The sequence below is a fragment of the Chlorocebus sabaeus genome, chromosome 25 (assembly GCF_047675955.1).
Source record: "Chlorocebus sabaeus isolate Y175 chromosome 25, mChlSab1.0.hap1, whole genome shotgun sequence".
NCBI lineage: Eukaryota > Metazoa > Chordata > Mammalia > Primates > Cercopithecidae > Chlorocebus > Chlorocebus sabaeus.
The window spans coordinates 52,723,082-52,748,224 of NC_132928.1; the positions used below are offsets into that span (position 1 = coordinate 52,723,082).

Genomic DNA, 25,143 nt, shown 5'->3' on the forward strand with positions numbered 1-25,143 from the left:
TCAGCAATGATTATTTCCTCCAATGATTCCAGGACTGTGGAGAGCATCCTGGTGTGACAACGTTGTCCGCTCATACAGAGCAGACGTTCCTCGTTTTCCTCATTCCAGGTCTCACAGAGTAAGAGTCACTTGGTAGAACTCTTGCCCACAGAGTAAGCACAAGCTCTTCCAGCTCAGGAAATTCCTCCTGGAGCAGCAGTGTGCACCATGGGAGTGGAGCTGCTCTGTGCAGAGTGCCCTCTGTGAAGAGCGATGGGAGGTACAGTGTGGGATTAAAGCATCCCTCCCACCCTTGGCAAATGCCTGGAGCTCAGTAAGGCAACTAGGGGAAGAGAATGCCCCCTCTATGATTTCTCCTGTGAACTTGGCCCAGGAAGACTGAAAATGGTCAACAGACTATTATTGACCTTGAGGGCCACCAGTTAGCCAAGTCCCCTCTGACTCCAACTGATGGCATGGTGTCTGTGAGGAAGAAGGTCACTGAGGTCATGCAGCCAGAGACAGTTCCCTCCATGGGCTGGTTTTGCCAGCTGTCTCCCCTGTTTGCCAGGATGGGTGGCAAAAAGCCCAAGTTGGATTCTCAATGCCAAACTTTTTACCATTATGTATCTTGCTTTTGTCTCACTTTCAGTGGGTTCTCCACGAAGTCCTGTGAATAAGACCACCTTGACCCTGATCAGCATCACCAGCTGTGTGATTGGCCTCGTGTGCTCCTCTCACGTCAACTGCCCTCTCGTTGTCAAGATCACCCTGCATGTCCCTGAGCACCTGATTGCTGATGGTGAGCCCATTCTTCTGAGGATGCGACCTTGCCCCCCAAAAAGGAAAGTTTTCCAGTTGGGCAAAGGCTAGAGAAGACGAGAGTCACTGTTACCTATTACTCTATCGGGGGAAAACCAAACTGAAATAAGTGAGGATTAGGATACAATTGTATTGCCCATAGATGAACCTAGAAAGCAAGTTAAAAAAATAAACTAAAGTGATCACCTCTTCTTCTCTATGCCCTCTCCCATTTTTGTTTGTTTTTAATACATCTCTGTCTTTGAGAGAAATGCACAGCCCACTGGCTAGAGGTAGGAAAGCCCCAAGACTCCCTTAGCCTTTGAGAAGGAAAAAGCTAAGTGGAGTAGTAAAGGTGTTTAAGAATTAGCCACGCTTTAGTTTGGTATGCCTGGGTGAGAAATTCCTAATTGCAGTAACTTGCTGTAAGCCTAGAACTCAGAAGTAATAATTTGCTTTCATCCAGGGGGACCCCAATATAATGAGGGAGTAATATAGGTTCTGAGAGTCCCTGAATCATTTAAGCCCAGAGCACCTAATTGACTTGTTAATGTCTGTTCTCTGACTTGCCTAAGGCTGCAAAGAGGTGGAGACTTCTCGCAGTGTTAGAGGGCCTGCAATTCTCATAGCACGTGAAGACAGGCAGCAGCCCCTGTTCCTTGGGGGAGTGCCAGTGCCTGTGGCTGGGTCTGATGGAGCCATGCCATGGCCATCACAGGGCTCTTCTGTCCCTGTCTTCCTTAGGAACACCCTGGAAAGATGGAATGGAGCAAGGCAGCAGGGGACTCTATGACTGGAGAGTTCAATGTCTGGCCTCACAAAGGTCCAAGTGATGGCCCAGGCTCTGTCTGCTGATCCCCTGCTCTGGGAGTAATGATGGGCTAGGATCTCTGATTGGTACTAATTCTCAGGTTGGGATTTCCTTGTCTTCAGTGGCTTGTGGACATGTGCTGTGTTGCACACATAGGCATGTTTCCTTTCTCTCACCCTGCAGGGAGCCGCTTCATCTTGCTGGAGGGGAGCCAGCTGGATGCCAGTGACTGGCTGAACCCTGCCCAAGTGGTTCTCTTCTCTCAGCAGAACTCCAGTGGACCCTGGGCCATGGACCTCTGTGCCCGGCGGCTCCTGGACCCCTGTGAACACCAATGTGACCCCGAAACTGGTAGGCGGGAGCACCGGGCAGCGGGTAACTGTCAGAGAGATCATGCCTCTTGCAATCACTCCCTTGAAATTCAGACCATGCCTCCCAACTCCATTGTCCCACTGCCATCTTGAGCCTAGACCATGTGGACTGCCAGCATGTGGTTGGGCCGTAGAACTTATTGGCCAAAACTGTGGTCATTTTCTGGCAGAAGACTTGGAAGGATCCTAACTGTAGTTCCAAGCCAGAAAACTCAGTTTTAGGATGAGTTCGATAACCCATTTGTCACACAGCCAGGGGATATTTAACTACTGGGGCTAGACATTTTATGATGATAAAATTAATGCATGTTTATTATAGAAAACTTTTTAAAAATTAGAAAAGTTTATAGAAGAAAATGATAATCATCTATATTTCTATCTCCTGGATAAGTCACTTTTAAAATTTTAATGTCATCCTTTCTGATCTCTTTTCTATGCATGATTTTTAGGGGCTTCCTAGAAGCATACTATGTCTAGTAGAGTTTTCCTGCTTTTTTCACTTAACATTCCATCATAACTTTTCCAGAATCATTAAATAATCCTCAAACACATAATTTTAATGGCCATTTGGTATTCCATTGTATGTCTATATCATAGCTCATTTAAACAGTCCCCTATTATTTGACATTTAGGATGCTTTAAATTTTTAATGTTTATAAATACTATTAAAATGAACATCTTTACACATAAATGCTAGACACATTTGAAGTTATTTTCTTCAGAAAAATCTTAGTGAGAGAGTACTGGCTCAAAGAGTAGGAACGTCTTCAAGTCTGTTATACTATCAAATGGAGCTGGGGTTTCCCTGAGGGAGGGTTCAAATTCTGGTGTGGCATGAATTAAAGCTCTCCCATTGCTTCTTGGGTTCCAATACAGCCAGGAGCATGGATCTCTTATTTCAGGCTGCTTTGCACTTTCATTGTAGAAGACATTCACCTACAGTAGTCTCTACGAAGACTTGGTTTTGGTAAATTGAGTACCACAAATAGATCCTTCCCAAAGTAGTATGATCCCTTAGAGCAAAGGAAAGCGTTACAGTGATATCTAAGAATCCCAAGCAAAATGTTGCTGGAGTTGGGGCCCAAACCCTGGAGCTTTTTGTACATCATGTGCAGCCACCCCCTGCCAACCCCTTTACCCCAGCCCACCACACTCGCATCTTCTTCAGGTGCTGAGGTGGAGAGATCTTAATAGAGGATGAGTCTAAGATATCTAGCCCTTACTTCTGCTATAATCTGTGACTAGATCCCTCTGGGAGAGTAGCAGGTAACTGAAACATCTAAAATTCACCATCTTAGGTGTTAAAGTTGTTTTATGTGGGCCCATCACAGAGATTCTAGGCCCCCATATGGAGGAGAAAGTACAACATTTTAAACATCTGAAGTCTAAGACTGTGCTTACTTGCTGCTCCTCCCACGCTGTCAGGCAAACACCAAACCAAACAGATGGGCTGTGTACCATGCCCAAAGTTAGTGTGCTTGGGAGAAATTGAAAAGAGCTAATCTCAGAGGTGGGGGCTCTCCATGCAACTGAGCTAGTCTCTGGTACCCTAGTTCTCCAGCTGGCTTGGATTGGAAGGATTTGGGACAATCTCAGTTGTTACACTCACTTCTGAGAGAAGCTTGATCCCCAGAGGAACTTTGGATGCTCCTACTTGGATTTTAAAGAAAAGGAAGCACCTTCAGTTACATGTGAAAACAAGAGATTGGTGCTTTATGATTGGAGGGGTCTCAATGATAAACTGCCTCTATGCTTTACATTCACATTTGAATTCTTTAAGAAGTTACATGATTTGCCCAAAGTCCCACAGCTACCTAAAGCAGAGTCTTTGTTTTATTTATCATGAAATCTGCAAGGGTGGGCTTATAAAGAGTTGCTTAATTTCCCCAGACATATCAGATCCAACATATTTGTCATTCAAAACTATTTAAACAACAACCATTACTAAGCATTACTGTTCTGTGCACCAGGAAGCTGCTTGTCTACAGCAAAGCCCTCCCATCAACTCTTCAGTCCCTTCCAGATGTCTCATTTCTAATCCTTGCTGAAAATGACTTTGGGAAGTCCCTCCCCTGCTAATGGCTTCTCAGTGTCTGTGACAATGAATGAATTTCCAATTGGAAAGACACAGAGGAAGACTAAAAATAAGATCCCAAACCCCAAGACAAAACTAAGGTGCAGCATCTTCATTTTGGGTAGCAGCTGAGAAACAATACTGCGAAGACTCTCCTTTTCATGAATGCTGGAATTGGAAAGCATTGGTGATGTGGTCATCCCACACGCTCATCAGTAAGAAACTTTATCGCCTCCCACACTCCATCCCAGAGCCTTTCTCCCAAGAGCTGAGTGTGGGAATTGGCTTCAAGTCAAGTTGACGTTATTTTTGAAATCCTCTAGCTAGCTTACTTGGAAATGTCATAGTGTTGGGACATGTGCTTTCCCAGCCATACTGAGGGGTCTGCCCATATGGATGCATGGAGCTGTGCAGTGCACTTGTGTACTTTTACACACACACACACACACACACAAACACACAAACACAGATGCTCAATCACTGCAAAGGAGCAGCCTCCTGGTGCCTGGAGCTCTCCTCAGGCATCCTTCCTAAAAGCATCCCCGAGGGAGTCTCTGTTTGCCTGTAACCTGCACCATGCTCCAGAACACCAGGCATGAGAGACACAATAATGCACTCCCAAAATTGTCCACATTCTCATCTCCAGGACCTGCGAATGTGTCATGTTACATGGCAAAGGAGAATTAGTGATGCATATGGAATGGAGGTTGCTAACCAACTAGCTTTAAAATGGAGATTTTGGGGGAAGATTATCTGAGTGGTCACAATGTAATCACAAGTATTCTTAAAAGTGAAAGAGGGAGGTAGAAGAGGAGGTCAGAGTGCTGTGATGTGAGGACTCAAGCAGCCATTACAGACTTTGAGAATGGAGGAAGGAAGCATGAGCCAAGGAATGTCAGCAGCCTCTAGAAACTGGAAAAGGCAAGAATACAGAAAATATATTCTCCCGGGTGACTCCAGAAGACCACATAGCTCTATAGACGCCTTGATTTTAGCCAAGTGAAACTCATGTTAAAATTCTGGTAAGATAATAAATTTATGTTGTTTTAAACTACTTTGTTTGTGGTATGCTTTTACTGTAGCAATAGAAAACTTATACACTAAGGCAGGAGAGAAAAGACAAAGACAGGCTGGGTGTGGTGGCTCACACCTATAATCCCAGCACTTTGGGAGGCTTAGGGAGGCAGATTGCTTGAGCCCAGGAATTCGAGATCAGCCTGGACAACATGACATACACCCCGTTTCTAATAAAAATACAAAAAATTAATCAGGCATGGTGGGTGGTGCAACACCTGTAGTTCTAGCTACTTGGGAGGCTGAGGCAAAAGGATTGCATGAGTCTGGGAGGTCGAGGCTGCAGTGAGCAGAGATTGGACCGTTGTACTCTAGCCAGAGTGACAGAATGAGACCCTGTCTCAAAGAAATAAATAGAATAAAAAGAAAAGATAAAGATAGAAAAAACATTGTTTTGCTCCCTCTTTATATCTTTCTTGTGCAATTTATAGACCTTTTAAAGATGTATCAGGAATCTATGGAAGAACTGGAGCTGGAGAAAACTTGCTGATCTGTTTTTCATTCCAGCCTCCCTCTGTATTTCTATTCTAGCAGCATGCTACCTGGGAGGGATGTAACGTTCCTAGAGCACTCAGCCCAATGCATGGGATATACTAAGCACTAGCAAATGCTCTTAAGATCATCAAGTGCCCAAAGTCTTTCCAATTTGAACTTGGATGCACTTGAGAAATGGTAGGCTGGTACCCCAAGGTATGCCCACCATTCCCAGTCTTCTGCTGAGCACTGTGACCTCTTCTAACCATTCTCATTCTATGACAATTTATGTTCCTATCATTTAGCTGTCTGGTAATTCAGCATGCATGTGAGTTAGGTTCATTGCATTGACAATTTCAGAAAGCCTACTGTGTGCCCTTCCAGGTCAGCTGAGACTGGTGGGAAATGCCTAGAAAAAAATGGTTTTCGGTAAAAATAAGGATAGGTGATGTTTGAGAGCTCACTATGTGTCAAGCATTGTGTTTTACTTAGCTTATGTAATTGGAGCTTCACTGTAACACCATGAAGTAGATGGTACTCTTATCCCCATTTTACAGAGTTGTTGACTTATCTGCCCAAGATCACTTACCTAGTTTAATGACCTAGCTGGACTTCAAACTCAGGCTGCCTGACTCAGAACTCACACTCCTGACCATTATTCAAACCTGTTCCCACTGCTCAAGCTGCAGGAAAGGAACTAAGGCAGAAGGTTTAGAATTGTTTCATTTCTGTGTGACTGCAGCAGAGCCCCAGCCCCCTGATGCTTTGCCATTAGCCCCCTTTGCCAACCGCACTCTGACATTCTCTCCCACATGTCCCCAGGTTTGTAACCCCAGGTGTGCCTCTGGTTAAGTGGGGCTAACAGCAAAGCACTAGGGCTGCATGGCTTGATGCTCCCCGGATGCAGCCAGAGGTTGACTTTCCCTGCACTTTGCAAGGGTTTTTGTTATGGTTGTATGTTTGTTTGATTGTTTTGGTTTTGTTTTTTTTTTTTTTTAATGGAGACACAGACTACCTGGTTTCAGTGGCCTTTCTCTTTCCTCTCTCCCTGGCCTTGGTTCTGCCATATGGACAGCCGTGGAGGCTTCACACACCTGCTTTATTTCACAGCCCCCATTAATTCTGGCCACAGACCTTCATTGCCCTTTTCAAGATACATAGCTTTTATGGTTCCGCAAGGAGCATAGGCTTCCCAGCTAAATTAAATTTTAATCTTTATCCAAGATGTTCACTGAAATCTCTTCTGTCCCAGGTCTTTCCATAGGCCAGACCCAACCATGTGGAAATGTGTAAACCTGTTGAGGGGCATCCGACCCATTTCCCAGACTCAAACCAGCTGCCCTCTTCTTTGCTTGCTCTGAACCACTGCCTCTCTCTCTAACTTTCCCTGTTTTTGTTTGTTTGTTGGTTGGTTGGTTGGTTGGTTTGCTGTTTACCTAATTTGGCGGGGTAGCTCAGTCTCTATTTTGTTCCTGATACCTGGATTGCCCATGCGTTCTACACTCCGTTCTGTGACTCCATTAAAGCACATTCTTTTAGGATGTTCTTTTGGCACACTTCCCTCTGACTCCCTTCCCAGAGTTGCTTGGGGCTGTTTGACCCTGGACTTGCCTCTTTTCTGATGTCTCCACTGGGAAGGGAGACCAAACAATTAGATACTACCCAAGTCAGATATCTTACAAATATTTCCCTTTTTAGAGGAGCACACCCAATTTCATTTCATAAAAGTCAACCCCTACATGAAGCATAGAAGTGGCTGAGGGCATTTGGCCTTGATCTGCATTTTCCTCATGGAGAACTTATGGTGAGTCCAGCCATGTCTGAGGACTCCTAGCATCAAGGTTTTTCCTCAATCTTTGAATGAGATTTGTGCCTCAGTCCTTCAGCTGTAGAATGGGAAGTGCCCAAAGGCACTGTCCATCATCCAAGGTACCTCCAGGCATGTACTGTCAGGGTACCAAGCACAGATCAAGTGCAGCTGTCTCCAGACCCTGCACGACCACCTTTCAGGGCCTCTTCTCTTTGGCAGTGTGGTTGCCTGAGTGTTCCTGCAGGGCACACTCTATCTGGCTGGGCTCTCCTCCGTACCATGACACGTCTCTCCGTTGGAGTCCTATGTACACCACCATGGAGTCGGCGCCTCATGCGTTCCCACCATCTGTCACAGCAGATGCGGAGACTGTAACACTTCTAGCTTATGAGGGCATCCAACACCCTTGTGGGGTCTTTAAAATTCACAGCTAACAGTCAGAGCCTGTGCTTTCACGAAACCCCTCTTAAAGTCAAGATTTAGCAGTTGGTTGCCATAGCAACTTCCCCCATCAAGTCTGAAATCCTTTCGTTGGAGATGGCCAAACTGGTTTTGTGGAGGAATACAGACGAGGGACACTTGGTGGGTTCCAGAAATGAGGATCCTGTGAGAGGCAAATTTTGGAGATCCTCAAAATCTAGCATGATGTGTTTGAAAATGTCTCTGTTTTTTGGACTTTGGACTGTGTCTGACATTATGTGGAGGAAAGCTTTATTGGTTGTTGGCAGTATGCCCCCACATTGTAATGAGTGACGGAAGCCTCGTAAGGAGATAATGACTACGAAGGCAATTTGAGAAGGTAAATGTGCTATACAAATGGTAGGTATTGCCATCATTAGGAAAATAAGGCTCGGCTTGAACTCTGAGTTGTTACTGCATTTATTTTTACATGTTTTGTGGTAACTAGGTATCACATGAGGAAGAGAACTCCCATTTTTGTCAATCCCTAATTCTAGGCAAGGCAGCTAGCCAAGACCATTCTAAGAGTCAGAGTGATGGCTTTGACAAACTCCTAAGGTTACTTCCTGCTTCTAAATATCATGCCCATGGCTAATTGTCCACACAAAGACAACTGGGAGAGTATCTTTCCCAAAAGGAAAAGTATATTTGAGACCTTGACCTATTAATTGGCTTACCTATCTGCATCTTGGGGGTGGAGTGTATATATCTGCAAATATAGGGCACATCCTCTAATTAATTTATTTTCTACTGCACAGTACTTGTCAAAGACCTACTCATATGGGGGAAGACCAACCTCGTTCCTTGTTTCTGCCCTGTGTAGCTTATAGGCTAGCATCCATGCTTTCTTTGGAATTGAGAAGGTATGAAGCCTTCTCAATGAAGCCAGGCTCCTGGTACTACTCTCTTCTTTTGCCCTCCCCAGTAATTGCCTTCTTTATCTTTCCTGTTATCAGACAAACAGCCTTCATCCACAAACCTTATCATCAGCCACCTAATTTCTTCCTCCCCGCCCCCGAGACAGAGTCTCAATCTGTCTGTCACCCAGGCTGGAGTGCAGTGGCGTGATCTCAGCTAACTGCAAGCTCCACCTCCCGGGTTCATGCCATTCTCCTGCCTCAGCGTCCCAAGTAGCTGGGACTACAGGCGCCTGCCACCACTCCCAGCTAATTTTTTTTGGTCTCATTTTTAGTAGAGATGGGGTTTCACCATGTTAGCCAGGATGGTCTCGATCTCTTGACCTTGTGATCCACCCGTCTCGGCCTTGCAAAGTGCTGGGATTACAGGCATGAGGCACCGTGCCTGGCCTCATCAGCCACATAATTTCAAGCTGTGTTTTTCTATTTTTGGCTCAGAGCTCCCTGACCATTTCTAGATATAGCTCAGTACCACTGAAGCCAATAAACTTGAACCTACTGTGGATCCAGCCCATGTGGAAGCCAGAATTCACCATGCAGGAGGCAATGTCCTGATCAAATACTCCCTGTGGGTTTTTTGTTTTGTTTTGTTTTGTTTTTTTAAATGAGGAGGTTTTCACTCTACTTCTCAGCACATTGAGCTGAACAGCTGTGGGGGACAAAAATGGTGTGACCTGGTAGTGAGGCTCTGATGGACAGCCGCTTGTAGGTCAATCTTGAAATGAATGGCTAAGCTAAGATGCTAAAAAAAGTTCTTGCTCAGGCCCTATCCAATACCTTCCCCCTTAACTGTAAGGCCCCTTCACTTCGTTTTTACTGGGTTTTATTTTCAGAAAGAGAAAATAGCACTCAAAGCTATTATTCTATTTATATCATCTTAAAGTGTTTCTTTCTGGAGAGAGAAAGAAATGGTATACCCATCATTTCAGTAGGACATGGCACTTTTGTTATTTACAAATTTCAGAAAGTCACACTTTGCTCTTTCACAAGTTATAAATTAAACAAGCAGACATTTAAATAGTAAGAACTAGTGTTGTAGTATAACTGGCCTCAGTAGTTTGGGCTACATGTCATTGCATAAAGAATTATCAATATAATGAAGCAGCAACAATTTTCTTCAAAATCAGTAGTGAATAGAGCAATGATTCTTAATCTTTTGGGGATCGTGGATTTGCTAAATCAGATTAATGTTATGGGACCCTGCCTCAAAAAAACATGCATATACGCACATGTACAGTTTTGCATGAAATTCCAGAAGGCTCATGGATCCCTAGGTATACTAATGGAATAACAAATTATAATAAAACATAGTGATATCCTAAACAAATGTGGAATTGTAGATGATTCTTCTGGTGACCCACTCCCAGATAATTAATTATTTTTACTTAAAAGCTAAAATGCAGAGTTCCTCTAAAACCATTGTAAGAGGTCTCCTGTGCATATAGTAGTTGTTCTATGAGCTAGCAGCCTGGCATGGTGGGAGAAAAAGGTCTGGAGTCAGAGGGACATAGGCTCAAATGTTAACTCTGCCATTCACAAGCTGTCTACAAGCCTTCAATTTTCTCAAGCCTATTTTTCCCATTAGCATAACATAGCCAATAATACTTACTTTCCAAGATTCCTAGAAATATTTGGTGAAATCATTCACTTATGCAGTCTTTAAACATTATTATTCATCTAGTATGTGCCTTGTAGTATACTGGGCATTGAGAAAATAAAGATGAAAAAGTCATTTTCCTCTAAGGATTGTTGGTCTTTGTGCTTACAGAACACATATAATAGGTGCTTTCTAAATATTAGATTCCTCTTTTATGAAAAGTATCACATACTGGAGAATGGAAAGATTGGTGGGAGTATCCATTCATGTGAGTGGTGGAGACGGGAGTATATGACATAATGGAACTTACTGTGTCACTCATGCTAATATCAGAGTAAGAGTTTACCCTGACTATTTCATGTTAATTTTTACAAACACAGACATGTTAATCAATTCCTTCATGTTTCTCTTTCTTCCTCCTTACCCTGCTTCTAAGGGGAATGCCTCTGCTACGAAGGCTACATGAAGGATCCAGTACATAAGCACCTTTGCATTCGGAACGAATGGGGGACAAACCAGGGGTAAGTGACGGCATGACGACTTAGCTGGTTCCCACATGTCACTGCTCCTTACACAGACATGACGAGGAGCAACTGCATGGAGAGGAATAGAGCTAAAGGGTGGGTATATTCTGAACAGCAAGTGGGTAAAAATGTCACTATGCCTTTCCATATTTATACCATTCCAGTGACGTCCATATCATCTTTTTCTCCATTTACGAGTCAAGGGATGATGCCTCTGACTCGCAGCCCTGCGGCTTCCAGCTGGGATCTGAAAATCAAGGTGTCCCTCTCTTCCTTTTCACACTGCCACCAGCCATGAGGATTCCACAGGCAGAATTTAGCTGATAATTTTGTTGGAGACACATGAAGCCACAGAGACTCCAATGTAGCTCTCCCAGAGCCTGATGAGCTTTGCAAGACTGACATGAGTGGAAATTTGTTTTCACCAGGACTGTCAGCAGGGGTGACATACAGAGACTCAGGAAGTACTCTGTGTTGAATAAGAGAGTATTTTTCCCTGATCCCCAATTACCATTTCTTAATGAGACTTGTTTTCCCCTAGACACACACGAGTGGGACAAAGTAGTTACCTTGTGTATTCCTTTTTTTTTTTTTTTTTTTTTTTTTGAGATGGAGTCTCACTCTGTTGCCCAGGCTGGAGTGCAGTGGCGTGATCTTGGCTCACTGCAAGCTCTGCCTCCCAGGTTGACGCCATTCTCCTGCCTCAGCCTCCCGAGTAGCTGGGACTACAGGTGTCCGCCACCACCCCCGGCTATTTTTTTTTGTATTTTTAGTAGAGACAGAGTTTCACCGTGTTAGCCAGTAGTGTATTCCTTTTTTGTTTTCATTTTTTACATTTTGAATGTTGTTATTGGGATAAAAAATATATAACATACAATGTATCATTTAACCATTTTTAAGTATACAATTCAGTGGCATTAAGTACACTCACATTATACAAGCATCCCCATTATTCACTTTCTATTGCCTTTTTGTTTTTTAATTGAGACATTGTCTTGCTTTGTTGCCCAGGCTGGAGTGTAGTGGCATGATAATAGCTCACAGTAACATCCAACTCCTGACCTCAAGCCATCCTCCCGCCTCAGTCTCCCAAAGTGCTAGGATTACTGGCATGAGCCACTGTGCCCTGCCCTCTATTACTTTTTAAAAGCAACTTTCTACTTTCCTTTAGATGTTGAGAGTTTACTTTCTGCATTGGCTGGGTCCTGAAGGAGGGTGGGAGGAGAAGGGGATCAATAAATGTGAACTAATAAACTAATAATAGTAATCAATGGAACAGGAAAAACTAGAAAGAAATCAAGGCAAAAGCCATCTCAGAATGGTTCCTTGGATTGCAAATTAGATATGTGTTTGCAGCTTGACAGGTGGAAAAAAGGAACTAATGTCATTTCAGACATTGCCATGGAGGACTCATGTCCCTGAGGTCAATGATCTACCCCTTCATGTGATTCTGATGAGACCAAACCTAGAATATTGAATGTAGTTCTGGACTCTCAAAGCAATAAATATGGTGACAAATGGGTGAGCGTTTGGAGAAGAGCAATAAAAATGATTGAAGAGCCCAAGGGAGTGATTTATGATAAAGGGATAGAAGAACTCAACTCTGAGAACTTAGCTAGCTGATGACTAAGTCAAGGCATGATAGATGCCCATAGATGTTAGGAGAGGGCAAATGTTCTGGAACGGGTTGAAGTTGAGGGATAAGGACAAGAGAGAATGAAGTTAGAGAAAGGAAATCTGAGTCACAGGTCAGAAAACTTGGGGAAATCAAAATGCCATGAAATTTTTCTGTTCGTGAAAATGAAGGATTGCTCAGTTTGGGCAGAATTTGAGGTCACAGCACAGATAGAACCCACAAAATTTAGAGGAAGGTGTTTGTAAAAGGGCAGTTACATATGAGGCAGCCTGTTATTGAAAGATTGGGGAGAAGGGCAGAAGGTTTGGCTGACAGATGTGCAGTGGGATATGAGCGAATAATACTACTGGCTATTTAAATTCTATGGAGTCCCCTTACTGTCTCCGCCTCTGAAATGTTTGCATAGTTTCTGGGGATCCAAAATTTTAGCTTATGGGATGGCTAAGAATCACACTGGACTGTGGTTCTTACTAATTAAAATAGTGTAAAAACTGATGGATAACCAATCTCTGTCTCTTAGCTGCTGACTTGCTGCTGGAGAAAACAATGACAAAATATTTCACTTCTGCTCTGAGTGATCCAGGCTGGCTGGCTGTAGTGATTGGATTTGGTGGCTAATCGCTCAAGCCTCCACATCCCTAGCCTTGTAGACAGATCATGTGAGGATGGGCCTGACTTCACTTGATAATTGCATAAGCCTTCATCATTCCCTCTGGCTGTATGTAGAGACAGTCTTAGGATGTAGACAAGAGCCTCAAGGGAAATGGTTGAGGTCCCAGCATAAGTGTCATTGAAAACAAGACAGGCTAAAGCAGTGAGTTATAGACTGACAGGAACATTAGCCCCAGGAAATAGACAAGAAGACCTAATCTGTCATTTCCATCTTTAATTTCCATTATTCTATGATCATCACTGTCTATGAGGTCTCATTTTGGACACTAATAAAATAATGGAGCAACTGTTAGGAGGAGGAAAAAAGTGACTACCTTGAGGATAATGGAACCAGGAGTGATAAGCAGTGTGAGTTTATATGTACATAGTATTAAAAAAAGTGCCAGACAAATGACTGTATTTTTCCTCATAAAATGACAAGGTAAGTGAAAAGTATAAGATGCCATACATCTTGATTTAAATCAGGGATCCAATGCCATGTTTCTTTAAATGATTCTCAAAAAATTAATCGAAATTGGTTTGAACACGAAGACCGTCACTCGAATTGAAAACCGCCTGACAGATTGCCAACTAGTGATATATATTGAGGTATTATGGAAAAATCAATGGTATGTCTGATTTTCCTGAATGTTTTATTTAATTCTCCTGAAGTGGAGGTAAGCAGCCCATGTGTGAATGTTTTTCACTTCACATTCTTATATTACATATATTAAAATAGCTGAAGATTCCTTTGAAGTAGAACAACCAAGTCCTAGGCCAGTAATGTTAAAACAAATTCTTTAGTGAAATATCAAGGTCAAATGTACCAGGAGAAAAGTAAAAATAAGTCTTTATGACTTTCAGACAAGGAAGAAAATTGATCAAGGACACTAATACAAGAAGTTACAAATTGATTTTTTTTTTTGAGGCAGAGGAGTGGCACCTGCAACTTTACACAGCCTCTGCCTTGTTCTAGTTACCTGGTCCTGAATGTGCGTGTGTGTGTGTTTGTGTGTGCATGTGTGTGTATGTGGTGTGTGTGAGTGTGAGTGGTGCCTGTGTTGTATGTGTGCACATGTGGTATATGTGTGATTATATGGTGTGTGTGTGTGTGTGTGTATGTGCATGACAGGAAGCCAGTTTGTTTATAGTAATTCTCTCACCGCTCCATCATTTATTTTCCTACTCATTTGTGTTTTCAACAGATACTCGCCCCATTACCTATTGTGGTCCAGGGTATGCTAGGTTGTTTATAGAAGAAGACGTGGTTCCTGCTATGGAAGAGCTAACAGTCTACGTAGATAGTTGAAAGAGTAACAAGTAATTGCAATGAAATCTAAGACTTATTAAAATAAAGGTGTGAGCAAAAGTCTGTGGGATTGAAGTTTAAGGGGTGAGTTATGTGAGGTCAAAGAACATGGAATAGGGTTTCATGGAGAATTTGGATTGTGAACTGTTCTACTTGCCAGATAACAAAGGCCATTCTAAGCAAAGGGAACCAAAATGTAGAAAGGTATGGAGACATGAGAAACATGGTTTTTTCAGGAATGGTAAATTAAAAGCTCAATGTAGCATAAGAATTCACTTTACAGAGAGAGGACAAGAGGCTGGTAAGGTGGCAAAAGACTAGGTAGGAAAGAGGTCTTGTTTACTAAGGCTGTGGACATTGCAGCTCCAGTGCACAGGACCCTAGACCCACTAGCAGGAGGGAGGGAGGCGTTCCAGGTGTACTCTCACTACACATTACTTTTTTAGAACCTTTCATATTAAATTTAAATGATCCTAAAAAGCAAAGAAAAAAACGCAAAACCTCTTGGGGTTATCTAGACTTTCATTTATCTGGATTAGCTCAGTAAAACATAGTCATAAAATTATCCTGTAGATAAAAGTCAAGACCAAACCACCAAGAATGACAGAAAATTGGAGACCATATGCAGAAAGCATGTGAATCGAGGAGGTTGCAGTCCTTTCCTGGTGACTCCAGTTCTGCCACAATTGCTCAGGGAGAAATGAGGCAGGTTGAAACATTTGTGTGTTGGTCTTAGTGGTGAAGCTAGTCACTCCAGCTCAGCCAGGTGACAGGGTCCAGGTGGCAGATTACAAGATCATTGAATTCAGTGCACAAGAAGGTCCTATTCACTAAGAGTAAAAATAGCTTCAGAAAGATTTAAACAAAGTCACAGATGACAGATTTCTAATGGGTTATTAAAAGAACATGGAATGTTTGAGGTTACAGCCTTGGTCTTTGAGGTTGGCAACAAAATCAATCATTCCCTGCCACAACATCCCTTGTGACCCTGCTGCCAGGCACAGGACCCAGGGTGGACAGGTCTTACGCCTGCACAGTGGCTTACCTTGTCTTCTGTCTCCCCTGTATGAATTCACTGAATAACTCCTCGGGCTGCCATCCCTGTGGCTGCATAGACACAGCCAGGGACTATTAAAGTCTGTGTTTGATATTTGTTTGCTAGGACAACAAGGACAAATTGGAAAATTTTCACAGAAGAGAATTGAAAACAATAAATGAGGGTGGAGGAGGCAGGAGAGATTGATTTACATGAAAATATTATGTAGCTACTTTGGAAATGATTATGAAAGACTATAATCATGTTTTTTTGTTAAGTTAAAAGTACACCCAAGGGCCTCTAGATACAATTTTCAGAATATCACAATTAGGTTAAATTCATGCATTTGAAGATACCCATTAAATAATAGCCTGATTTCTTATTCTGGCATCTAAGATACAGAGGGCAACACCAAGGAGATTCCCCACTAGAGAGAGATAAAATATCACTAGATTTCAATGCTGAAGGATGGAGACAGAGTGATCATTCATGAGATGGGAAGTGACCTGCTGTGGAAAATGAACAGGTATTTCTCCCAGGTGTTAGAAGCTGTTGTCAGGAGTGGTCCTGCTCATCAGAGTACTTCTTCCTTACACTGCCTGCTCTGGAGGCAGTGCACTTACCATGACATGCCAGGTAGGCGCACACAGGCACACACACATTCACTCACTCATACATGGCCCACGCTGCCTTAATATGTCATTCTCATTGCCCCAGGTGCATACTGTCTCCCCTTCTATTTCTGCAGCTTCTTCCTACTTCTCACCCACTCAGGAGTGACTGCTTAGGGATTCTATATCTTTATAAGGAGCAAATGTCCCAAACCATAGGAGCCAGTTCCCACTTGAAGCCAAGAATGAGGACTGTGTCATCATGACTGGCCTCAGCTCCTCTGTCTTGCTCAAAACATGTCCTTGACAGGAGGTGATTTTATTTTGTCCTGCCTGAAGGATGTCATTCTTAACAGTTCCTTAGAGACCACTAACAGGACAAAGGCCACATCTGGTAGAGAGGATACCTTTGCCTCTGAGTTCTAGGACTGAGGTGAGGCCAACCTTCACTAATTATTCAAAAAGATCCAAAATCAATCCTGACTTCTCCTGTCCACCTAAAACTGAGCAAGAACCTCCTCTCAGCTGTCATCAAAGTGTAAATGCTTAGACCATCTTAGGGCAGCGACTGGCTTGTTGAGCTGTAGCTCTGATTCCAAGCCCAAGTCTTGGGCCATGTCTTGTTTCTTTGACCAGCCCAAAGTCTTTTCCAAAGTGACTCAGGTGGGGTCAGACAGTCTGCTGTGACATAGGAAATTTCTGACCCTTTGCCTATTTCTAGCTCATCATCTGACTGTTACTTCCCCCACCCCTTTGCTGGTTTCCAGGTCACTGCTGTCCCGTTCACCTTCATCCAACCCCTCAAACAAGATTTGCTGGCCAGACTGTGGCTGCTTCTTTATCTCTGGGTGCCCTTCTTTCCTGCCCTCCAGCCCAGACTTCATTGTCTGTGCCCAGCTTCTGTCATTGCCTTGCCATCTACAAATGGGATTATCTTCCCATTAGCTCTCTTTTAATTCTTCTTCCTCTCTCATCATTATCACTTATTGCTAATAAGGATTTCCAGCATATTCATTTAGCAATTTATTTTATTCCTCCTCCTCCTCCTACTCCTTTTCCTCCACCTCCTCCTCCTTCTTCTCCTCCTCCTCCTTCTTATCTCTCTTCCTCCCTCTTTTGCTCTTCCTCTCCCTCTCTCTCTTCCTCTGCCTCTCCCTCTCACTCATCCTCTCCCTCTCACTCTTCCTCTCTTCCCACTCTCTCTTGCTCTCTGTTACCCTCCTCTCTCTCTCTCTCTTCCCCTCTTTCTCTCTATTTTACCTTTATCTTCTCCTCTTCCCCTAGGAATCTTACATTTTTCTGTGTCCAACAGACCAAAGGGGCTCTTGGAATTTAACCTAAAGTTCTGTTTCTTCTCTCTAGAGATGCCCTGCTGAAACCTGATTCTAGCAGAAACATCATCCCTTAAAAGGAAAAAAAAAAAAAAAAAAAACCTCAGGCAGGAACTGAGTGCTTGAAAGTAAATCTCCACCTACCAGGATTTCCTCCACAGACAGACTTAACAGAATCGTCCCCTCCAGTTGGCTTGGGAAACTCTGCACCTCCTTCTCAGGGATTTTCTCAAGTGAAAACATATTTAACTTGACCGATTTTTCACAAAACCTTTGTGGTCAGTCAGCTGAATACAGTGATACACTGTTCTTTGTAGAGGACATCAGGCTAAGAGGACATCTCTCCAGCAATGGAGGGCTAAAACCCAATCCATGCTTGTTAAAATAAGCCAGCTCTGAGACAAAGGGCGCATCTGTCCAGATGGGTACTTTTTTCTGATTTACACAAAGGCCCTTGATGAGCTAGCGCTGAATCTGTGGTCATTTTGAGTGACGCCCTTTGCTCCCCTCTTAGAGGCAATTGTAACCTTCTTGGATACTCAGGATGATACAAGAACAAAATGTGCCGTAATGAGTGACTCCTGCATGCCGATTCATGGAGCAGTTACCTAAGTATCATCTGATTTCAGACGTCTACCCCCAGAGATTTAAATTTCACAAGTCTGGGAGAGAGCCCAGAATCCCTACATTTGACAAGCTCCCCCAGATGTTTCTGAAGCACAGCCAGACATAAGAACACTTCTTAAGCAAGACATGGAGTCTCCCGACACCTCAAGAAGGCATCCTTTTATCAGTGAATTAACTTTTTCCGATGAAAATAAGAATGAGCTTGTAGATGAGTGACTAAGTGCAGTTTTAAAGATCTTTGCATTTTATTATTATTATTATTGTTTTTTGAGATGGAATTTCACTCTTGTTGCCCAGGCTGGAGAGCAATGGTGCGATCTTGGCTCACCGCAACCTCCACCTCCCAGGTTCAAGGGGTTCTCCTGCCTCAGCCTCTTGAGTAGCTGAGATTACAGGCATGTGCCACCAAGCCTGGCTCATTTTGTATTTTTAGTAGAGACAGGGTTTCTCCATGTTGGTCAGGCTGGTCTCAAACACCCGACCTCAGGTGATCCTCCCGCCTCAGCCTCCCAAAGTGCTAGGATTACCAACGTGAGCCACCGCCCCCGGCACATTTTATTAATTGGGAAATAGGGAGCCAGAGAAGTGAAGTAACTTTCTCAAGGTCACATAGCTGGTAGTCAAGCTTCATAGTAACCTCTGGGTATTGGAGACAAGTCAGTTGGCTAAATAAAGATTTAAAAGAGAGAGCAATGTGAAGAGCATATAATACTCTGAAAGTCAGGGATCAGCTGTAGATGGGAGGTGGACAGTCTACGGTTGACAGCCTGCTTCTCTGCATCCCACTTCCCCAAGACTGAGGGATCCATCTTCATCCCGTCCCCTCCCCGTGGTGACAAGAGTCCACCTACAGTGCTGCCTACCCCCAGAGGAGTGGGGAGGCTGTGTCACGCCGTTGTCTCTGACTAGTCCAGTCACGGTACCAAGAGACTTATTTTAAACAGTGCCAGAGGCAGGAACACTCATATTTCCTCCAACATGTCCACCAGGGTGAAAAAAAATCAACCTCAATTTACCCTCCCATCTGCTCAAGAATGGAAGATAAATTGTTTCAATTTTATAGAAATGAATGTTTTATGTCTTGCCTATGCTTTCCAGATAGTGTCCTGCATTTATATATTCTACTGCATGCATGGGCATTCCGCTAGGAATGCTCCCTAGACTTTCACCTTCCTTGGGTTTCAGTATAAAAATACTAGGTTTGAGAGTGCTGTTATTTTTCCTGGCTTTGGAGATTTTGGCTATTTATTTTTATTTTTTTTAAGTCAATAGAAAAAAATACATTCATTATCCCATGTGTAGAGAAAACTGCCATTACCATTTTGGCGTGTTTCTCCCCAATTTCTTTTTCTATGCATCAAATGCTTGCTTTTTACTACCCCCCCACCTCAATTCTGTATATATTTTTGTTCTCTCTCATAATTTAACAATGAGCGTGTATGATTTTATAATCACAAAATAGGGTGACATATAAAGAAATAAGCATTAAAAGTATCTTTGTGATATATTATTTTTCTCAAAACTTTTTCCTTGAGTATGTTATTCTTAATGACTAATTTAAAACCTTCCATTTCAAACTATTTTTAGAGGAAAGAAGACAGCAGCACAGGGCCTAGCATTCAGGTCAAACTCCTTTAATATAAACATCTCTGTAAGTCTGTGTATAATAAGAAGTTGTAGGAACACCATCTAGCACCCTGCACGTTCAACACCATATTTAATGCATTACAACTTCAATGTCAGTGAATGCTTGGAGTAATCCCTCACATAATGCTAATTAATTGCTGTCATTAGGCAGGGCACAGTGACTCACGCTTGTAATCCCAGCACTTTGGGAGGCTGGGGTGAGTGGATCATCTGACGTCAGGAGTTCGAGACCAGCCTGGTCAACATGGTGACACCCCATCTTTCTACTAAAAATACAGAAAATTAGCTGGGCATGGTGGCGGGTGCCATGGTGGTGGGCGCCTGTAATCCCATCACATACACACACACATACACACACACACACACACATCACCACACCATGGAACACTACTATATACACACACATGTTTTATATATATGTGTACACACATTACATATATGTATGAATATATATTTTATATATATAACATTTTCTTTATTCATTCATCAGTTGATGAGCACTTAGATTAATTCCATGTCTTTGCAATTGTGAATTGTGCTATGATAAACATATACATGCAGGTGTTTTTCTTATATAGTGACTACTTTTCCTTTGGATAGATACCCAATAGTGGGATTGCTGTATCAAATGGTAGGTCTACTTTTAATTCTTTGGTAAATTTCCATGCTGCTTTCCATAGAGGTTGTTATAATTTACATTCCCACTAGCAGGGTATAAGCATTCCTTTTTCACCACATGCATGCCAACATCTGTTGTTTTCTGACTTTTTAATAATGGCCATTCTGGTTGGGGTAAAGTGGTATCTCATTGTGGTTTTAATTTACATTTCCCTGATGATTAATACTGTTGAGCATTTTTTCATGTTTGTTCAGTCATTTTTTTTTTTTTAAGATATGTCAATCATGTCCTTTGCCTAGTTTTTAATGGGATTTTTTTTCTTGCTGATTTATTTGAGTTCCTTGTAGATTTTGGATATTAGTCCTTTGCAGATGCATATTTTGCAAATATTTTCTCCCATTCTGTAAGTTGTCTGTTTACTCTTGATTACGAAATAAAATGGTTGTTTCTTTTGCTGTGCAGAAGCTTTTTAGTTTAGTTAAGTACCATTGATTTGTTTTTGGTTTTGTTGCATTTACTTTTGGGGTCTTAGTCATAAATTCTTTGTCTAGGCCAATGTCCAGAGGGTTTTCCCTAGGTTTTCTGCTAGAATTTTCATGGCTTCAGATCTTAGATTTAAGTCTTTCATCCATCTTAAGTTAATTTTTATGTATGGTGAGGGATAGGGATCCCGTTTAATTCTTCTGCATGTGGCTATTCAGCTTTCCCAGCACCATTTATTGAATAGGGTGTCCTTTCCTCCATTTTTGTTTTTGTATGTTTTGTCAAAGATCATATGGTTGTAAGTATTTGGCTTTATTTCTGGGTTCTCTATTCTGTTCTATTGATATATATACTTTTATACCAGTACTATGCTATTTTGGTTATGATAGTCTTGTATAATTTGAGATCAGGTAATATGATGCATCAGGATTTGTTATTTTTACTTAGGACTGCTTTGGCTATTTGGGCTTTTGTTGTTGTTGCTGCTGCTGTTCCATATGAATTTTAGAATTGTTTTTTCTAACTGTGAAAAAAGGTCTTGATATTTTGGTAGGAATTTCATTGAATCTGTAGGTTACTTTGGGCAGTGTGGTCATTTTCATGATATTGGTTCTTCCAATTGATGCTCATAGTGGGTGTTCCCATTTGCTTGTGTCATGTCTGATTTCTTTCAGCAATGTTTTATAGAGTTCTCCCTGTAGAGATCTTTCACCTCCTTGGTTAAGTATTTTCCTAGGTGTTTTTTTCTTTTTTTTCTTTTTTTGTAGCTATTGTAAAAGAGATTAAGTTCTTGATTTTATTCTCAGCTGGGTCATTGTTGGTTTATAGCAGTGCCAAAAATTTGTATACGTTGATTGTGTAACCTAGACTTTACTGAATTCATTTATCAGATCTAGGACTCTTGGGGGAAGTTTTAGGGTTTTCTAGGTAATAAGATAATATCATCATCAAACAGAGAGAGCTTGACTTCTTCTTTTCCAATTAATTTGGATGCCCTTTATTTCTTTGTCTTGCCAGATTGCCCTGGCTAGGACTTCTCATACTATGTTGAATAGAAGTGAGGAAAGTGGGAATACTTGTCTTGTTCCAGTTCTTAGGCATAATGCTTTCAACTTTTCCCTTTTCAGTATGATGTTGGCATGAGTTTTCCTTTCTTTTCCTTTTTTCTTTTCTTTTCTTTTTTCCTTTTTTTTTTTTTTTTTTTTTTTTGAGATGAAGTCTCACTCTTGCTGCCCAGGCTGGAGTGCAGTGGGGTGATCTCAGCTCACTGCAACCTCTGCCTCCCAAGTTCAAGCGATTTTCCTGCCTCAGCCTCCAGAGTAGCTGAGATTACAGGTGCCTGCCACCACACGTGGCTAACGTTTTGCATTTTTAATAGAGACAGGGTTTCACCATGTTGGTCAGGCTGGTCTCGAACTTCCGACTTCAGGTGATCTGCCCACCTCGGCCTCCCAAGGTGCTGGGATTACAGGCGTGAGCCACCGCGCCCAGCCTGGCTGTGGGTTTTCATATATGGCTTTTATTATTTTGAGGTATGTTTCTTCCATGCCTATTTTCTTCAGAGTTTTTATCATAAAGAGTTGCTGAATTTTATCAAATTTTTTTCTGCATCTATTGTGATGCTCATATGGCTTTTGTTTTTAAATGCTGTTTATGGGATGATTCACATTTATTGACTTGTATATGTTGACCCATTTCTGCATCCCTAGGATGAAACTCACTCGACCATGGTGATTTTTTTTTTAATGTGCTGTTGGATTTGGTTTGCTAGTATTTTGCTGGGGTTTTTGCATCTATATTCAGTAAGGATTGATCTGCAGGGTTTTTTTGTGTGTGTTATGTCCCTTCCTGGCTTTGGCATCAAGGTGATACTGGCTTCATAGAATGAGTTAGAGAGGAGTCTCTCCTTCTCAGTCCTTTGGAATAGTTTCGGTAGAATTGGTACCAATGCTACTTTGCATATTTGGTAGAATTTGGCTGTGAATGTATTTGCATCTGCCCCTGGGCTTTTTTGTTTGTTTGTTTGTTTGCTTTGGCCTTTTTTTTTTTTTTTTTTTTTTTTTTTTTTTTTTACCAATTAATCTCACTGCTTATTATTGGTCTGTTCAGAGTTTCTATTCCTTCTTGATTCAAGCTAAAGGAGTTGTATGTCTTCGGGAATCTATTTCCTTTAGATTTTCTAGTTTGTGTGCATAGAGGTCAAACTGGATATTTGAAAAGAGGTGAGTAATTAATTATATTTATTTCACCTACAATTTCTGTGAAAACAATGCTAGTAAAAATAATATTAAGGTTTATTCTTCCTATGCCGCCAGTTCAATGGATTCTTGTTCAAACACACATACTATAACCATTTTTCCTAAGTTTTAAACTTTATGTAATTTCAAAAGTAAAGAGCAAACATTTTACCATTGCATATTTTATTTTCTACTTTATCTATTGTTTTTACAAAAGGAATGCATGTGATTGATAAAAAATCTAGAAACAAACAAAACAGCAAAAAGAAGAAAATCCAAGCCACCCAAAGTACCATTCCCTAGAGAGTGTTCATACTGACTTTTTGTTTTATTTGTTTAGTTATAATACTTTTGTTAACAAAATAACATTGTATTGTTCTGTCTCTTGATTTGTTCATATGTGTGTGTGTATATATATTTTATATATATATATATAATGTGCCTTTCTCATTATGTGTGTGTGTGTGTGTGTGTGTGTGTGTGTGTGTGTGTGTGTGTGTGGAGAGAGAGAGAGAGAGGCACATTTTATTATTTAAGGGTTGGTAGTACCTTGACCAGAATCACAGTTAGTGAACAGAACTGTCTGATGCCAACATCTAGGCTTTTTTCATTAAACCACAATGAAGTTCAACAATTGGGGTCACTTTTTCCTTCCTTTATGGCCCTTCTCAACAGGTTTGTTAACCTTTCTGTGTGGTTTTCTACACTGAGACTAGCATTGTTATTTTGAAGAAACATAGGCAACACCAGACTTGCCAATTGGGGTTGGCCTTTAGATTTAAGATTCTTGGATGTCAGAGGGTCCCTAGACTTCTGTGAGGCTGTAAATAGTTGTTCAAAGCCCTCAGATTGCATTAACTCAATTAGCACTATAGGTGAAAGTCTCTCATGGGGCTGTCCAGACCACAGTTCTAAGCATTGTCTTCCATGCTTAGAGACTCCCTAGCGTCTCTAAGCCTTCACATAAGAAGGCTGACTTTGAAAGGAGTAAGTGCTCACCATTGTTGGATGGTCACAAGTGGAGACATATTCCACACTAGGAAAAACCTATGAGGAGTTGAATTAACATCAATGCCAGTGAACCATTGTACTTTGCATGCTGGTGTTATAATACTCCCTACATTCTGCCCTGCAGGTGTGGGAGTAACCACCTATTTCATCCTATTTAAGAGATTATGTACACCTCACTTCTAAGAGGATTAACGTTCACCTGCTCACATTTGTACCTTTAAGAGAGGCAGCAGAACATAATGGGAAGAACACAACCGTGGAATCAGATGGACTTCGATTCAAATCTCATTTCGTCTTCTTAAAAGCCTTGTGTTTTTGGCTAACCTCATAACCTCTATGAGTCTTATTTCTTAAAAATGAGAGTAATGAGGATAATAGTATCCACTTCATAGAATTGTTATAAAGATTTTAAAAACCTAAATAAGATGAGTTGCACTCAATAATATTACATGAAGTATGTAGGTACTCAATAAGTGATGGGCCTATTCACACTGATGATGCTTTGTGTTGGTCACAGCCTCCTTTATGTTCTTTAAACTTTCACCAAATGATGTCAACCTTCATGTCAATTTGGCAGTTGAGTTTAGAGTAACCTACCTCTAGAACATAAATTCCATGAAGGCAGAAACAATGTCTCTTATGTAAAATTGTATTGTCATACCTTAGTACACTGCCTGGAAAATAGTGGATGTTCCAGAAGTACTTGCTAAACAAACAAACAAACAAAAAAATGTGTCCATCTTCCCATGGTCTTTCATAAGCAATACCTAAGAATAATAGTAGCTCCCACCTTTCCAGTATTACCAAGCCTGGGGGCGGTTTGGGCAGATCATACACAGACCTCTGTTTTCTGAACCTAATTGGATCTTTAGATTCTCTCATGGAGTGGTGAATCACTTCCCTAATTTCAGGAAGTAAGAGTAGGAATACCAGCTGAATCGCTGACAATTCCAGACACACAGAGGTGGAAACCCACCTCAAGGTCATAATATCCAATCTGCCACCCAGTGTAGAAATCCCTCCTATGGCCATTTCATCAGATGACTGCCCAACC

General features: G+C 41.8%; 1 protein-coding gene across 2 annotated transcripts in view; it reads left to right on the forward strand.

Annotated features, from left to right (window-relative positions):
- ASTN1 (astrotactin 1) overlaps nucleotides 1-25,143 on the forward strand; it is a 306,213-nt gene that overhangs the window by 139,436 nt on the left and 141,634 nt on the right. For both annotated transcript variants that reach the window (XM_073011748.1, XM_007989385.3), the window contains exons 6-8: nucleotides 632-781; nucleotides 1,775-1,942; nucleotides 10,804-10,888. In XM_073011748.1, the coding sequence (XP_072867849.1) occupies nucleotides 632-781; nucleotides 1,775-1,942; nucleotides 10,804-10,888 (403 nt within the window). The remainder of the gene's footprint in view (nucleotides 1-631; nucleotides 782-1,774; nucleotides 1,943-10,803; nucleotides 10,889-25,143) is intronic.